This window comes from Colossoma macropomum, unplaced genomic scaffold (assembly GCF_904425465.1).
Source record: "Colossoma macropomum unplaced genomic scaffold, Colossoma_macropomum, whole genome shotgun sequence".
NCBI lineage: Eukaryota > Metazoa > Chordata > Actinopteri > Characiformes > Serrasalmidae > Colossoma > Colossoma macropomum.
Window position 1 is genome coordinate 37,597,395 of NW_023494791.1, and position 17,392 is coordinate 37,614,786.

At 40.5% G+C, this 17,392-nt stretch overlaps 1 protein-coding gene across 1 annotated transcript in view; it reads right to left on the bottom strand.

Moving 5' to 3' along the window:
• inpp4b (inositol polyphosphate-4-phosphatase type II B) overlaps positions 1–17,392 on the bottom strand; it is a 413,125-nt gene that overhangs the window by 84,176 nt on the left and 311,557 nt on the right. Inside the window, exon 12 of the mRNA XM_036575007.1 lies at positions 16,460–16,568. Within this exon, the coding sequence (XP_036430900.1) occupies positions 16,460–16,568 (109 nt within the window). The remainder of the gene's footprint in view (positions 1–16,459; positions 16,569–17,392) is intronic.

Sequence of the window (17,392 nt, forward strand, 5' to 3'; positions counted from 1 at the left end):
TCAAACTAGCCACAGTCAGGCCATTTATCTCCGCTAACTTGGGGTAGTAATATGTGGTAAATATGAGTAAGTATGTTTCAATAAAACCTAAAGTTTTCTTTGTTTGATCGTGTGTGGTGAAGTGACTAATGGGTGGTCCTAGTCCACTTGGTGATCTCATTTGCCTTTGAGAACATTTTGAAGGCCTAAATGAAAATGTACCTGTGTGTTCAGCAGAGCCATATTCTATAAAGTAAACTGTGATGGTAAGATATGTTAACTATTAAATATTAGTCACTTATAATCATTTATCATATTTCCTTTCATATCATTTTACTTTTTACAGCTGAGGGCATGCTTGCGTTTAATGATGTAGATTTCATACAAAGCAAGTTCAGTGCAAAGTGGAATACGTTCATGCTAATAATACTTGGGGTCCATTGGGTGAAAGTGTTCCCTCAGTAATTTCTTTTACCCCGTCTGCTTGATCCTGCTGCCGGGCCTTACTGCAACTATAAAAGTTTGTACGTCAAGTTGGAAGTGTGTGTTAATTAGTGGATTTCACCTTTAACCTTTCAGTTTGACTTGTCAGGGGTCAGTCTGGCAGCCTTGCTGCGTGACAGCTGAGATTACAGATGGATTTACCTAGCTGGACCTAGAGCACGGGGCAGTGAGGAGGCAGGACAGAGAGGCCAGGCCAAGCCCAGAAAGCCCCTGGCCTCCTCGTTTTGGCTAATTGGCTCTCTAGAGGATCACCACCCGCTCTGACTCCGAGCTAATCAAAGGTCTTCTTTAAACAGATCAGACGGATATCCACCCAAATGGATGAGATATAGAAGTGAGTACCTACAGCTACATTGCCATGGCCTCAATTTAAAAAGGGCAGCTCATCTTAATAACTTATTATGTATTATAAAACATTCATAAATTCTATTTATACAGTGGCCCTACAGTACTTGCTGGTGTGCTGGAATTCTGAAGTATGGATAGCATAAAGCACCGCTCTGACATTGACAAATTAAACAGTAGCACTTTCTTATAATATAATGACTTGCTCTGATGACAAAACATGCAAAAAGGATGAAATGAACTGAGATTCGTGGAGGTTTGCAGGCCTAAAATAGCCTAACCAAGTATTCCTGCGGGAAGAAAAGATGCAATGAAGCTATAAAAGGGACCTCATATGTGAAATGTCACCGCCGGCAAACACTTGTGTATTCATTAGCTAGAAAATGGCCCCTTGTTCCAGTTTCAGCAGAGCTTTTGAAAAATGCATGAGGCTTATTGGCTTAGACCAATACCACCATCTGCTGGACACAAACTCCAGTGCGCTGCTTAAATCAAAAGCCTTATTAGGCAGTGATTCAGAGAGAAGAAAAAAATTGCAGGAGGCCAAAATGGCGCCTGAGCCTGAGGCTCTGTGATGTGGCTAATGACGGAATGGACACAACACCTGAGGCCACTGCAGAAGCAAAACACGTCTAGACATCAGAAGCTCTTAGTTGCTCTTTCTTTTCTCTCTCATCTCTTCAAGATGGCCAATGGCAATTATCCACAAGCACTTACAAAACTTTTAAAGCCCAGTTTCAAACCTTTAATATTAACTACCCATAAAGTTGGTAGCATTAGAACCACACTTTTGACAGGGCTTTGGTGCTTTTTAGATGCAAAGCATGTGGCTTGTAACTCTTCACTCACTCAATCATGTTTAGCATGCTAAAGATTCTCCACAAGGGGGCCATATCAGTACTCAAAAAGCTTTTGATGCTTTATATGAGTGGTGCTTTACATCAGTGACATTGTCTGTCCTTGTTTGCCAAAAAAAGTTTGAGCTTAAAATCATTCTGAATTCATGGCCCTGGCCATATTATGCACAATTCAACATATAATTTAAATTTTTTTAAAAAGCTGTTTTTGCGTAATATTCCATAAAGAAAAAATCTAAATATCTTCTGATTTTTGTTTATGTGCACCAGTGGGTGGGGAATAATAATACTAACAAATTATATCATGTTTTACCTCCCCACTCCACCCTCGACCACCATCAAGCAAAACCCCCTGGCTTGTTTAGAGACCCTCCTTTGTGTTTCACCCTGAAACGTTTCATGGTATTAAAAAAAAATGCATTATGATTTCCAATTCATGTTGACTTTACAGGCTATTTTTACATGCTCCCACTACACTACAATGTCTGAGAAGTGGTGTAGCTGCCCAGGAGGTACCCCGTATCCAGAAAGTAAAGTTGTTGCCATTAGAACTACTTTTTGTAGTGCCTTAGCATCTTTTTCAGCGAGAGAATTTTAATCTTAAGGGTTATTTTTAGATGGTACTGTTACACTACAGAACCTGGGGAGCGTGTTAGCTCCTTCCTCAGCAAATTAGCTCCCTTTCCTGGGAAGAGCTCCACCAACCCACGACCCGGAGCAAATCAGTGGATGTAGAACCGTCCATTAGCTCAGCTGGAGGGAAGAAGCTGCAGTAAGGTAAACGCCCCCCTGTGGGTCTTCATAAATCATCAATGGGAATGAGTGATGACAGTAAAGAGAGGAAGGGAAACGCCAAGGCCCCATAGTGTAATTAAGCTCACGTCTCCGGTGTCCCTCTAATTAATAGAGGCCCAAGGAAGAAAGAGAGGAGAGAAAGAGAGAGAGAAATAATGGTGTGCTTTCCTCGGTTCACCATTGACGTCTAGCAGGGAACGGCACAGACTTAATCACTGAAGCAAAGCTGCTGCTTAAGTCTGTCCCAGTGCTGCACTGATGATGCTGAAAGTGCATAGCGACTCCAGCTCAGAGCAGCCCCTGCTTTATCCTGCAGCCGCTCGCCCTGGAGGAGACGGCTCTGTCCCAAATAGAAACGGGTCTATATACAGAGGGAAGAGGTGTCTTCAGTTTCGGAGAACAAACACAGGTCGGTGGAGAGTAAAAATCAGTCACAGGTGCCGCTTTTTCAAACTAGCTCTAGAGTTTCACTTCTTCTTGTTGAAAAAAAATGGTGCAAAAACTTTGGCAAACTTTCTTTAACCTCTTTTCTTTTTGGGCTCCGCTAGGGCATAATCGTTTCATGGTTGCTTTCAGGTAGGTCAGTAATCCCTGATTAGATAGCTAATTACAACAGTGGCTCTCAAACTAGTCCATCAGGGCCACCAGATAACCTAAACTACCTGCCAGTACACCTGTAACAGGTGCTCAGTGCTCTCAATTGCTTGGTTGAGGTGTGTTGGGAGCTATGACAGAGCAAAAATGTGGACTGAAGACTAAAAAATACAGAGTTTTGGTGTGTGTTATGTATAAAAAATAAAAGAAAGAATGCCTTCATTCAGGCATCTGCTTGTGCCTATAAAAGGAGCCCCCAAATCTCCAAACGCCTGAGCATTTGCATTCATTGTGCAGTGGTAATCACCATGGAATGTGAAAATACTTCAGCAATATACTGAACAAAAGACCAAGATGATATAAGCCCTGTTTGGACTGGATTTATCATTTGACAGCAGCAGAATGACCATACATGAGCAAGTTTCTAGTGGGTTGTATTTTATTCTTATCAGAATATGATTTTACATCTTTAAGGAACTGACAGTCATAAAACTAGCCATTATTTCTAGAGAACGGTCTACAAAGGCTTTCTAAAAAATGTAAATCTAAAGCAATGCTTTATACCTGCAGCAGCCATTATAACTGCCCCTTTAATGAGCCTACAGGATCTCTCTTTTCTCGTTGGTTGCATTGTTCTTTTTCCAATAATGCTCTTCCATGTAGAGTATGGAGTACCAATTGGACCACGTAAATGGTTAAGTGGTTCTCCAAAAGCATCCATTGTTCATTTCATAATTCAGAAAGTCTTTAACATCCAAAAAAAGGTCTCCGATATGCGCTAAAAGACCAAATGTGGTCTTGATATTTTGCAAAGCAAGGCAACATCTGCTTGGAAAGACATGTAGATATCTGGGCGGGACTGTAATGATCAGAGCATCGCTGAGTTTCAGTGGTGTTCTCAGGGGAGGAGAGAGAAAAACACAGACATGGCAGATCTGGACAGCAATAAAATCAGCAAGTAGCACCTGTACAAGAGGAAATTACCCAGGACCTCATGTAAATTTAATTCAGCCCAAATAGGACTATGCTAAGGCAGATAAAATAACTGTGGGCCAGGCATGTACACAGATAGACCCCGAGGGGGCCGTTTTGCTGACACACTCTACGAGTGCAGTAGGGCCGCCAGTAGAGATTTCACCTCACTAAGTAGCGCTGTGCAGATGTGAGCAGCTCTGGAGATCCTGTCAATAAAGCACTGATAACCTCTTTAAGAAAGTGTCAAGATGCATAGTGTGCTTACTTTGAGCAACAACCAAGTATAATGTTGGTAGGAAGGGGTGCTGATGATGTACTAAACCAAGGTTTTGTTATTGTAAACAACGGGTTTATGCGCCATGGAGCCCTTAATTAGAATTATAAGTCATGGGTACAATTTGGTAGCATAGTGGGTATCGCTTCAGCATTATATACTGGAGTACGGGGTTCGAATCCCATGCTCAGGCAGTATTCTTTGGCTGTCTTGCAGGGAAACTCAAGCTACATTTGATTTCCTCTGTAACATGATGACACTGTCTCTCTTGATAAGAGTGTCCACAGCATGTTGTTAAATGAAATAGGTTTAATTCACATTCAGTTTGCCCTTTTGCCAATGAGCCCATGATCCCCAAAATGTCTGCGCAGGAGCTTGCTCTTGGCAGTGTTGGTAATGTCGAATGTGAATCTCACCCTGCATGTTCACCTGTTTTACTCCAGCCTGACCACTATCTTTCTCCTGTCTTACGAGAGACACTTATCAGTGTGTGCGGAGAAGTGCTTAATGAATTCAAAGTGGCTGTTAAAAGATAGATTAGTCCAGGGTCGGTCATTCAGACCATGCCTACTCGCTTCAATTAAAGGCAAATAAAACGAGAAATAAAAGCCTTTCCAGGCATTCACAGGAGCACTGATAGAGGCCTTAATGAGAGCTAAATGCTTTAGCTGGGCCCAGTATCGGGCCAGAGGGAGCCTCTATACGGATATTGATTCGTTTTTCGCTCAGTGGCCTATTGAAGCCACTGCAGTAACGCATTACACGGTGGCGGCAATGGACAGGGGCAGATTACAGCGTCCGCCCCTGACATTCTGAATCGGCTGAGTGGTCCCTGTCCTCCTCTCTTTTCTTGCTCCACTCGCGTTCAGCTCTGGAGAACAAAGACTGACGGGCCTTTCATTGTGCCCTCAGCAGAACCTCTTCTTTTTCTCTCCTCGTCCTCCTTTTCTTTCCCCCTCGCCTGTCCGGCGCTTCTTTGATGAATTAATGTCGCATTGAACGGTCGAGTTCCACAGGTCGCTGTTCTGCAGGCTTTTAATCAAATACGATGGTCAAAGTCTCATCAGACAAAGCCGGCATGGATAAGAGATAGGAGAGTAAGAATAGTCAAGTGTGTCTGTGGTCTCGGCCCACTTCTTATTGGGTCTAGAGAAAGAAATCTTCAGAACATATTCTAAGTGAATAAAACCACTAGAACTTTCTATTTTTCTCTCCTTTAAAGGAAAGAAAAAAATTCAGCTCGTCTAAAACAGTCGAACACAGGCAGTAAGTTAACAAGCAACGCCATTAAAATAATAATGACAGCGCTGTGGTGTGGTCGACCACAAAAGCATTGAAAATGGATTTGATTTCTGACAGACATGCCATTTGATTTTAGTCTGGAGTCTGAGGCTCACCGAGGCTTTCTTGGCTAGCGAGGCAGAAAATTGGAAACTTTAAGCTACAGTGAGTCATTAGCTAAGTCAAATATGAAACAAAGCGATGGCCATATCTGCCCGGATTAGTCCACAGCGTAATCTCTCTTTCTGCGAAATTGATTTCACTTCAGTGAACCTGAAAAAATATGCTTCCCTCTTATCAGTGAGCCGCGCTGCAGATAAACTGACCATCTTCTTCCAAGCCCGCCGCCCATGCACTTAAAACTGAAAGCAGTGAGGAGGTGTTACATTTTCTCAGGTGAAAGTTTTTGTGTTAGCCGAGAGCGGAAACTTTAAAGTACACTGGAAAAAAGAGATGCAGTGAATTTACCTGATTCCAATGTGTAGATCTTTTCCTCATGAATAATTTATACCACATCCAGAGATGCAGTCTGTATGATACGCAGGTATCAAAATGCACAATGACACGCAAGAGATTTGGGTATTTGGCTGTTAAACACAACAAAGGAAAGTAATGTACACTACACAAACCTGGATTTGTCCATCAGACTACCAGACATTGAAGCATGGTTAGTCACTCCAGAGAACATGTTTCCACTGCTCCCGAGTCCAGTGGCGGCATGCTTTACACAACTCCAGCCAATGCTTGGCATCTTACATAGTGATCATCAGCTTGTGTGCAACTGCTTGACCACTGAAAACTCATTTCATGAAGCTCCTGATGCACAGTTCTTGCACTGATGTTGCTTCCAGAAGCAGTTTGGAACGCTGTAGTGAGTGGTGCAGCTTAGGATAGGCAATTTTTAAAAGCTATACACTTCAACACTCAGCAAGTGAGTTTGCTCTCTGTGAGTTTGTGTGGTCTACAGCTTCAAGACTGAGCTGTTGTTGCTCCTAGATGCTTCCATTTCACAATAATGTCACTTGCAGTTGTCCACGGCAGATGTAGCAGGGTAGAAATTTAATGAGCTGAGCTGTGGCAAAGGTGGCATCTTATGACAGTGCCACGCTTAAAGTCACTGAGCTCTTCAGTACAACCCATTCTACTGCCAGTGTTTGTCTACAGAGACTGTATGGCTATGTGCTTGATTTTATACACCTGTTAGCAATGAGTGTGGCTGAAACAGCTGAAGTCAATAATTAGGCGGAGTGTCAACATACTTTTGGCCTTATAGTATGTCACAAGAAGCATAGGGCACTAAAAGGGATTTACACTGAGCTACCAAGTCTATGTCATTTCATCCCAGAAAGTGTCACGAAAAGAATCAAAGCCACCTGACGCAGATGCTGTCAGTTTTCATGAAGGGCTAATGATTTCATTTAAAGTGTTTTTAAAAAATCCTTATTATTAGGCTTGTTAATGGTTCCATTTTTATACAGTCAACAGAGCATATATATTATTTAACCATAATGCAATAGACCAAATCACATACTTCAAATGGCCATACTTCTGGGTGAATAACCTGCATCCAGTTGCATGGAAGCAGCTTAACCCCAAGCTTTATTACACACTTCTATAACCTAAGAATAGCCCAGCCAGTTTGCCTTGAAGCCCATGTAGCTACTGAATAACAAGCTTTAGTATGTAATAAGCCTTGGATTTTAAGGGGTTAATTTCCAGTACAATTTACAATAAATTCAAGCATAAGAAATAAAACATTGGCAACCGGGGTAAAATCTTGTTATGTTTGTGGCTGTTATGTCAAATTTACTCAAGTATATAATTGTATAATATTATAAAAGTATATAATACAGTGTTCTAAAGCAGGTCGAGCTGCTGTGTGTAGTATCAATCCCACTGGAGTTTTCAAACACTGTGTCCACTCACTGTGCCCTCTACTAGACATGCCTACTTGTTGGTCCACCTGTAAAGTCAGAGACAGTAGCTCATCCAATGCTGCACAGTTTGTGTTGGTCATTGTCTAGTCCTTCATCAGTGGTCACAGGACACTGCCCACAGAACGCTGTTGGCTGGATATTTTGGATGTTTAAAAACTCCAGCGGCACTGCTCTGGACATACTATACTATGGGCATACTAATATGCCGCCACCACCACCACATCAGCATCCAGTGCTGAGAATGATCCACCACCCTCCTCTGTGGTGGTCCTGTGGGGGTCCTGAGCATTGATAAACAGGGTAAAAGGGGCTAACAAAGTTTGCAGAGAAACAGATGGACTGCAGTAACTGTAGAACTACAAAGTGCATCTATATGGTAAATGGAGCTGATAAATTAGACAATGGGTGTAGAAACAAGGATGTGGTTTTAACTTTATGGCTGATTCTTTTGAAGTTCTTTGCTGTTGTGATGTAAAACTGCTTTGTTCTGTCCAACAGAATCCACTGTCCAGTGACTGATGTTCAGTCATTGGCCCAATGGGTCCAAACACTTGAATGTATACATCCTGCATCACTCTATTCATCAGCCTGAAGAGCCTGAATGATAGGATATGATTCAGGGTCTTCTAATTCCATTAGCTTCTGGCCAGCATACATGATCTTAAGCATGCTTTGATATTCGCATTAGTAACATGTTCTTCAATCTCTCATTGACTTGTTTTCTAAGACTCCTTCTTTCTGATCTCAAAGCAGATGACTTCAAAGACTCAGGCTGAATGCGTGCAGTGATGGACGGAGGAGTGGCTCCTCCTCTTCAGGCTAACGGGACATGGTGGCCAGCAAAGTGTTTCCATAATTGCCTGTAAATTTGTCACCAGTCAGGAAATGTGCATACACTGGCCATAGAATGTGCAGTTGTCAAAAGATGATAATCTCCAAAATCTTGGACATTTAAATTTTAGTTACTGCCCACAATGCTGTGCGAATGAAACCCCTTCATGTCTAACACTTGTTGACATTAGCAGCACAGTGTTATCTATGTAATGAAAATTGTCAAACAAGTTGTGGAAGCTTACACCACACCAATCAGCACCATGTAAACTGCATGACTAAGCAACAGTGTCAGAAACCACCTACAGCTGTAGGCAAAAGTTTGGGCACCCCTGATCAAATTGCATAAGGTTGACTTTCAAAGTGAAAATAAGTTAACAAATACATTCACACTCACTGAATTTAACATATTGGACAAAAATAAAACAGCATTCATTATCAGTTCACTACTTGTAGGCTACAGTTAGCCACGCAGCTCCGGTGTAAAGAAGCCAACTTCAGACACCAAACATGTCTCTGCTGAGCATCTACATTTACATCTACAACTGTGTAAATCTGATTTACTGTAATTTAGTTTTAAATTTCAAAGAATGTAAAGCCCGCTGATTTGAGTTCAGCAGGAACACCACCGCTGTTGGTTCAACATGGTCTGGACTGGTTTTGGCAATAGTGGGAAGCTGGGCAGAAAGATGGGAAATGTCTAATTAAACGTCTTCGATGTCAGAGAGAGATAGAGAGAGAGAGAGAGAGAGAGAGAGAGAGAGAGAGAGAGAGAGGAAGTAGGGAGCGAAGGATAGAGACAGTGGCAGACGGAGAATCAGTAATTGAATCACAGATTGTGGATTCAATCAAGAGTGACGCAGCATGTCAATAGAGACTCCAGAGCGATGGCAATGGGACCAACCAGACAGCTGTTCAACACACACAGAGAGAGAGAGAGAGAGAGAGAGAGAGAGAGAGAGAGAGAGAGAAAGAGAGAGAGAGATAGAGAGAAAGCACAAAGCTTAGACAGACAGAGACAGAAAAAGAGACAGAAAAAAAACTGATAGAATAAGAAAAAGAGAAATAAAGAACGGAAGAGAGCAAGAGAAAAAGAAGAAGAGAAACAGTGAAAGAAAAAGAAAGAATGAGAGGGTAAAAGAGAAAGAGAGCAAAAAGAGAGTGAAAAGAGAAAGGGAGAGAATGAGAGAGATCAAGAAAGACAGAGTTGAAAAGACAAAGAGGAAGAAGAAAAAAAGAAAGAAAAGAGAGAGGGTTAGAGAGAAAGAATAAGAGAGAAAAAGAAAATTATGAAGAGAAAGAGAGAATGTAAAACAGAGGAAAGAAAGAGACAGAGAGTGAGAGAAAGAGAGAGAGAGAGAGACAGAGAGAGAGAAGATAAATGGAAAACAAATGAGATAAAGAGAGACAGAGATAGAAAGAAACGGATAGAATGAGAAAAAGAGAGAAATAAAGAAAGGAAGTGACTGCCAGGGAAAGAATAAGTGAGAAAATAAGAGACAGACAAAACAGGGGAGGACAAAAAGGGAAAGGGAAAGAAAGAAGTGACAGTGAAAAAAAGAGAAAAAGAAGAGGGGGAGAGAAAATAAGACAAAAAGAGACAGAAAGAGACCAAGAGACTAGAGAGAAAGAGAATGAAAAGGTGAGTGGAAAAAAGAGATAGAAAGAGAGAGAGAAAGAGAGATAAAAAGAAACTGACAGAATGAGAAATGAGAGATAGAGACCGCAAGAGAAAAAAAAAAGAGAATGAGAAAGAGACAGAGAAAGAAAAAGACAGAAAGTGAAAAAGAGAGAGAAAGAAAGGATAAAAAAGGAAAAGGGAATGAAAAAGAGAAAGAGAAAGTAAGAAGAGAGCAAAAAAAGAGAAAAATAAGAGAAAGAATGATAAAGAGAAAGAGAGATAGCGAGCAAAAGAAAGGGGGGAGAAAGACTAAGAGAGAGAGGAAGACAGAAAGAAAAAGAGAGGAAGAAAATGACAAAGAGAGAGAAGAACAGAGAAAAAAGAGACAGAGACCAAGAGAGAGAAAGAAAGAGAGAGACAGAAAGAAACTGATAGAATGAGAAAAGAAAAAATAAAGAGAGGAAGAGGGGGCAAGAGAAAAAGAAAGAGAATGAGAAAGAGAGAGAGAGAGAGAAAGTGTGAAAAAGAGAAAGAATGAGAGTGAAAGAGAGGTTGAAAAAGAAAGAGAATAAGATAAAACCAAAGAATGAAAAAGAGAAAGAGAGAGAGTAAAAAAGAGAAAGAAAGGGTAAGAGAGAAAGAACGATAAAGAGAAAGAGACTGTGAAAGAAATGGCAGAGAGAGAGAATAAGAGAGAGGGGCTTCTTCAAACCCTCAGGTGATAAACAGCATCATCTCCCAGTGAAACGGCAGCTGCCACATTCTGCACTTCCATGGTAACAGCGCTGAGTTTCCCTGAATCTGCAGCTGGAGTCGCACTAAAGTAAACACCAATTACTCTCCGTAATGAAGACGAGTGTAATGATGCTCTGGCTAACTCGGCCAGACTCACGCAGCCCTGCTCTGACACGGCTTGGACACAGTCTGATGGAAGTCTCTGGGGCAGAAGGTCTTAGTGCCACCTTACTGCTCAGCAACTTTCGGAGAGCAACAGGACATCAGCTCAGCACCACGACTACAGCTACTTCTCACTCAAAACCATCAGGGTAAAACAGTGGAAGCCACATCAACGTCTTCCAAATGCAGATGTGAAACCTCAGCTGTTCCATGTGTAAGTGAAGAGTGAAGATTACGTTTGTAAAATCTGATAAGAACAGAATCTAATTATATCCAGGATTTGGGTTGACTGCAATTAAATAAATACAAGTCTATAAAATTGTATTCCTTCTCCATAAAACACGTCTGCAAACACAGGAATTAATCCAATGCAAATGTACAAAAGGAAATACTACTGAGTTTCCCAACTCTGGTCCTGGAGGCCCAACGTCCTGCACATTTTAGTGTTTTATTTTTGCTTTAATGCTCCCAAGGCTCAGTAAAGCCTTGGGTTCACTACACGACTTTTAAAGTCCTAACAGATTATGAAAAGACTGGGCATCTCACACTATCCAACTGGTTTTTGTAGATTTTTTTGGGCGACTAAAATATCTGAATCACACCCAAAAACGATTAGGGATTACACACTACTCAACTTTGAAACTGCTGCTGAACTGAACAGAACTCACTGAACTCACACAAACTCATGAGAACTCTCGCGTTCTCCCGTTACTAGGAGACGCAAATAAACAAATGTGGAGATGCTGCTGCTGTTTTCTCTGCTGTTTGCTCTGACACAGTAAAGAAGCAGCAACATGAGGCTCATGGATCAAGTGTCTTAAGCTCAGCTCTTCATTTTTCTTTGTTTAGTTGCTGTATTTTCTTCTTTTGCTCTCTCAGTTTTCATTGGCTGTTGCAGGAATCTGTTCAGATTGAGTCGTTGATCAGTTTACACTAGATTCACTGTTCGAGAAAGTTCTCCCTCAGTTGTGGTGTTTTAGAATGTTCTCCTTCATTTATGTTCCTCTTGAATGTTCTTATTATTCTCGAAAGTTCTCTCCATTCACACTCTTCTAGAACATTTACACCATTCTGGAATGCCATTTATGCCACTCTAGAATGTTCTCCCCATTTACAATGCTCTAGGACATTCTCCCCATTCACAGTAATCTAGAATGTTCTTACCCCATTCATGTCTGATAAACTCAGACAGGTCTGAAATGTGATCAGGGGGCCAAAAATCTGAGTCTGCACCCCTCGCACACTACTCGATTCTCTCTCCAACTGTCGACTCTGACTGAGCCAACAATCTGCAGAGTAGAGCCAACCAGCACAGACTCGGCCAGACTGACAATCGGGGCTAAAATCGGGGTAAAAGTCATGGGTCCGCACTGCTGCCAACAGGAAGATGCACAAATGCACAGCTGAACTGCGCAGTGCCTCCTGAAGCAGGGCTGGGAAACACTGCTCTAGACAGAACATCTGGTATGAAAGTATTGCACTGCAACTTTTACCACGAGCTGTGAAGGTGCTCAGAACTATTCACAATAAAACAGCTGTACAAACATCAAATAAAGTATAAGATCAGAATGTGGCAGTGTAGTGAGAGCTTCTGGAACCAGACTTACTCTGCATGTCTAAAAAAAACTACTAACACTGCAACTTGACTAAAAATGCACTGAAGGTATTTCAAAGCATTTATAACAATACTGAATGTGTTGTACGTTGTGGTATGTCTTATTATTACACACTGGCACATGTCTACAGCAGATTACCATTCAGAGTTTAACAAACTGGACACTGTTATTGGACAGATGAAGACGGATCATGCGGGCTGAGCTGCCGCTGCCAACTGCGTCTTTCTTTTTTTTTAAGCACACGCACAGATGTCCTGAAAAAGGAGACTGATTTAAAGCTGACTGCAGATAAACAGACATTCTTAGAAAACATTAATATGTGGCCACAGAGAGGCTGGATTTACATCCTGTGCCTGCGTCAAAATTTCATCAGCGCCAGTCGTGACTGTGGATTTGCCTGCGGAGCTCAATTATCCCTCAATCTGAGAAGCTGTGGAGACAAACAACAATTTCGCTCAATCCAATTGTTTTTTTTTTCATTGTATGAAATATCAGAGTGATTCTTTGTGGTCAGGTAAGGGCAGGTAAGGCACTTTAAAACTCAGGCTTTCAGGGCACAAATGGAGTGGAGAATAAAAACACCTGAATCTTATCTGCTCCTTATATAAGGACAAATTAGTGTTGTGTCACAACAACAAAGAACCTACTTCTGGGTGGATAACGCTGGTAGGGCTGCGCTGGTACAACAGAATTTTCTACCAATCCTGAGAGTTATTTAGAGCTATTTAACCAAGGAACTGGAGAAAACAGAACTTTTTCAGTGATCCTGTGATGAAACACCTAAACACTGGGATGGCGTGCACCTATACATGGTCATTATTAAATAGTGGAAAACTATATGGGTCATTCTCCATTTGGAGTGAGAAGCCATGTCACAAAGGGTGCAGGGCTTAAAAAGGGCTTAAAATAAAGTCAGTATGTATGTTTACACAGTGGCGCTAAGATTAAATAATCTAAAACAATATTTTTAAGAGGTTTACGTTTTATATCATTAATGTTATACTACATTTAAAAGATATGTATTTTATTTTAAAAAATGTATTTGTCACAGAGATTTTGGTCACTGATGTTATCAGGACTCTTATATTTCATTTTAACACAGTATTTTCAGCTCTATTAAACTGCTTTTTTGGGTCGAGGATCATCAGAGAGGAAGCATCTCAAGGCATGAGAAGGCAAGTCACACTCGCTCATTATATTTCATTCATTTATTCATAGTTTCGGTTTTCAGGCAGCACATAACTCCTATGTGTCACCAGTGTTATGTGCTTTAATGGCTGGGTAATTAAAATTTTGTCAGATTTAATGCCATTTATCATTGTTATTACTGATTTACATAGTTGCACAAGGTCACCTGACGACCAATGAGTCAGCCAATTTACAAAATCCTCAGTTTTAACCAGAATGTCACTGGAGTCACAGTCACTGGTGTTACACCACAGTCATATAACACCAGTGACTGTACAATATGTTTTGTCTCTTCTTTTAGCATATATGATAACAGACGATGTTAATGGACATACTAAGATTATTTAGTTTTGGGATTAACAAAATAGATTTTTTTTAAATGTTATTCTCCCATTATGCCCCTAATGTTTGGAACTCCCTTACTGATGACCTGAGACCTCTGAAAGATTTTGGCATATTTAAGAGAAAGACCTTTTTGTTTAGATTAGCTTTTAATTAACATTTTATTCATTTCAGCACTCACACTTTTAAAATGTTTCCATTTTGTTCTTTTTGTTTTACTGCTTTTATTGTTTGCATTTACATTCTAATGTTTTTTCTTATTTCTTTTTGTCTTGTAATTATGTATATTTGTCTTTTGTAAAGTATTTTGTGAAACCGCTTGAAAAAGTGCTATGTTAATAAAGCTTATTATTATTATTAACAGTTGTATCAGCTTTAGAAAGCTGGAAAATGGTAAAAACATAAACCTGAACATGGTATGTTCTTGAGTAGATCAGTTAGTTTGTTTTCTGATCCTGTTTCCTGGCTGAGGGGCATGAGGGGAACTTTTTCCACATTGTTTCTAAACATTTACACTGTTCTATCTAGTTCTAACTCATTCAGACTGTTCTAGAATGTTCTCCCTCATGCAGGTTCTAAAATGTTTTCCATTTACACTCTTCTTGAAAATTCACACTGTTATTAAAAGCTCTCCTCATTTACACCCCATCCAGAATGTTTACTCTTTTCTAGAAAGTTCACCCGTTCACACCGTTCTAGAATATTCTCCACATTCACAATTACCTGGAATATTCTTCCCCCATTTATTGTTCTAGAATATTCTCCCCCGTTTTAGAATGTCCTCCGCATTCTCCACAGCTCTAGAATATTCTCCCTCAGGATGAATGACGTAGAACACTGTTGGTCTAGAATGTTCTCCATTATTCATGCTGTTCTAAAATGTTCTGGTCCATTTATACTCCTCTTGAATGTTCACACTATTCTAGAATGTTTTCCTCATTTACACAGCTCTAGAAAATGTCCCTCATATGCTGTTCCTGAATGTCCACACTCTTCTACAATGTTCTCTCACCATTTACATTGTTCTAGAATGTTCTCCATCATTTGTGCTATTTAAGAATGTTCTCTTCTTTTTATATTCCTCATGAATGTTCATACTATTCTTGAATGTTCTCCCCATTGACACTCCTTTAGAATGTTTACACTGTTCTAGAATGTTCCCTCATTCACACTGTTCTAGAATGTTCTCCCCATTCACAATACTATGAAATATTCTATCAATTCATAATGTTATATAATGTCACACTGCTTGAGAATGTTCTCCCCATTCACACTGTTCTAGAATGTTCTCCCCATTCACAATGTTTTAGGATATTCTCCCCATTCACAGTAATCTAGAACGTTCTTCACCCATTCATTGCTCTAGAATTTTCTCCCTCAGTTGTGGTGTTTTAGAACGTTCTCCTTCATTTACTCTCCTCTTATTTTATTATTCTTGAAAGTTCTCCCAATTCACACTCTTCTAGAACATTTACACCATTCTGGAATGCCCCCACCATTCATGCTGCTCTAGAATGTTCTTCCCATCCACAGTGTTACAGAATGTTCTCCCCATTCACAATGTTATAGATTGTTCATACTGTTTGAGAATGTTCTCCCCATTCACAATAATCTGGAATGTTCTCCCCCCATTCATTGTTTTAGAATGTTCTCCCTCAGTTGTGGTGTTTCAGGAACTAGAATATTTACTGGAATATTTACACAGGTCTAGAATGCCCCCTGTTTACACTGTTCTAGAATGTTCTCGCTTTTCACAATGTTCCAGGGTATTCTCCCCATGCACAATAATCTACAGTGATCTTCCCCCATTTTTCTCCCCCATTCACACTGTTCCCAAACACTCCACACTGTTCTACAATGTACCTCATTCCCATTGCTCTAGAATGTTCTCTCTCAATCAAAATGTTATGATCCATGTACACTCCTCTTGAATGTTCACACTATTCTAGAATGTTCACCCCATTCACAATGTTATAAAATGATCACACTGTTTGAGAATATTCTCCCCATTCTAGAATGTTCTCCTTCATTTACTCTCCTCTTGAATGTTCACATTATTATTTAAATTTTCCAAATTCACACCCTTCTAGAATATTTACACCATTCTAGAATGCCCCCTGTTTATACTGTTCTTGAAGGTTCTCCCTCACTTGTGGTACTTTGGCATGTTTTCTGACATTCTAGAATGTTTTCCCTATTCACAATGTTATAGAATATTCATACTGTTTGAGAATGTTGTCTCAATTCACAATGTCATGGAATGTTCTCCCTCATTTGTGCGGTTCTAGAATTTTCTCTAAAATTTATTTTGTCAAATTAATTCCTCAGGTTCATTTAGTTCATCAGTTTAGACAAAGAGAATGTTGGAATGTTGGTGTGTATTGGGTCGGGGGGTCATGGCCTCCAAAGAGAGAGAGACTCACCTCTTCTTCTCTGCCTCGTATCTGCTGAGGAGTTTCTGGAGGCCTCCGTTCTTGAAGCCCTGAAAGTGGGCAGCTGGGGCTCCGACTGTGATCACATCATAGAAGGAGTCTACAGACAGAACAGCACACACAAACAGCTATCAGCACACAGTCAATGGACCTTTTCACCTGCTCGGCTGACGTGCCCTGAATTTCAAAGAGGGATTAATCTTCGGAGGAGATTATCCTTCGCAGACAAACACGGTGGCCTAAAATGCCTTTTCACATTTATTAGTGATGCTAAAAGTTCGCAGGCGCTTCTCCCAGGTCTTAGGACAGTGTTCAGTGGATAATAATAACGGGTAACTGCCTGTCTCTGTTAAGCTGTCTCTCATGGTTGCTAAGCTAAACTGTCAATTGTCTTTGAGCACTCCACTGTTCACCTAATGTGAACCTGTAATCTCTGTGAAGTTGCCAAGCTCTTTATACGGGTCGTTCAACATTTTGGCAATTAAACTCTTTTTCGTGCTCATCCAGAGTCAGATGAAATCATCGGTGTGCTTTTTTTCCTCCTTTTGCGTGCAGTTGAAAGACGTGTCAGAGCTACTCAGTTTAAAATAATAGAAGAGGGTGTGCAGGGACACCTAGCTTCCTCTTCTCAGCAGTGGAGAAACAGAACTGCTACTGAAAGCATATATTCTCATATGCAATACTAATAATAAAAACAGAAGCATTTGTTTATAGAAATACTTGCAGCTGAGCCTTTTTTTTACACAGTGGATGCAAACATGCTAATTCGAGCAAAGCTGTGTTACAAAAACAGTGTCTGCGAAGATGTTGATTGAGCCTTTCTACTTATAATTAGAAAAAAAGGAAAAAAGTTCAGCACTGTGGAGCTTGTAAACTACAACATGACTACATATGGTCTCCATTTCTGAAATCCTCAAGCAAGCG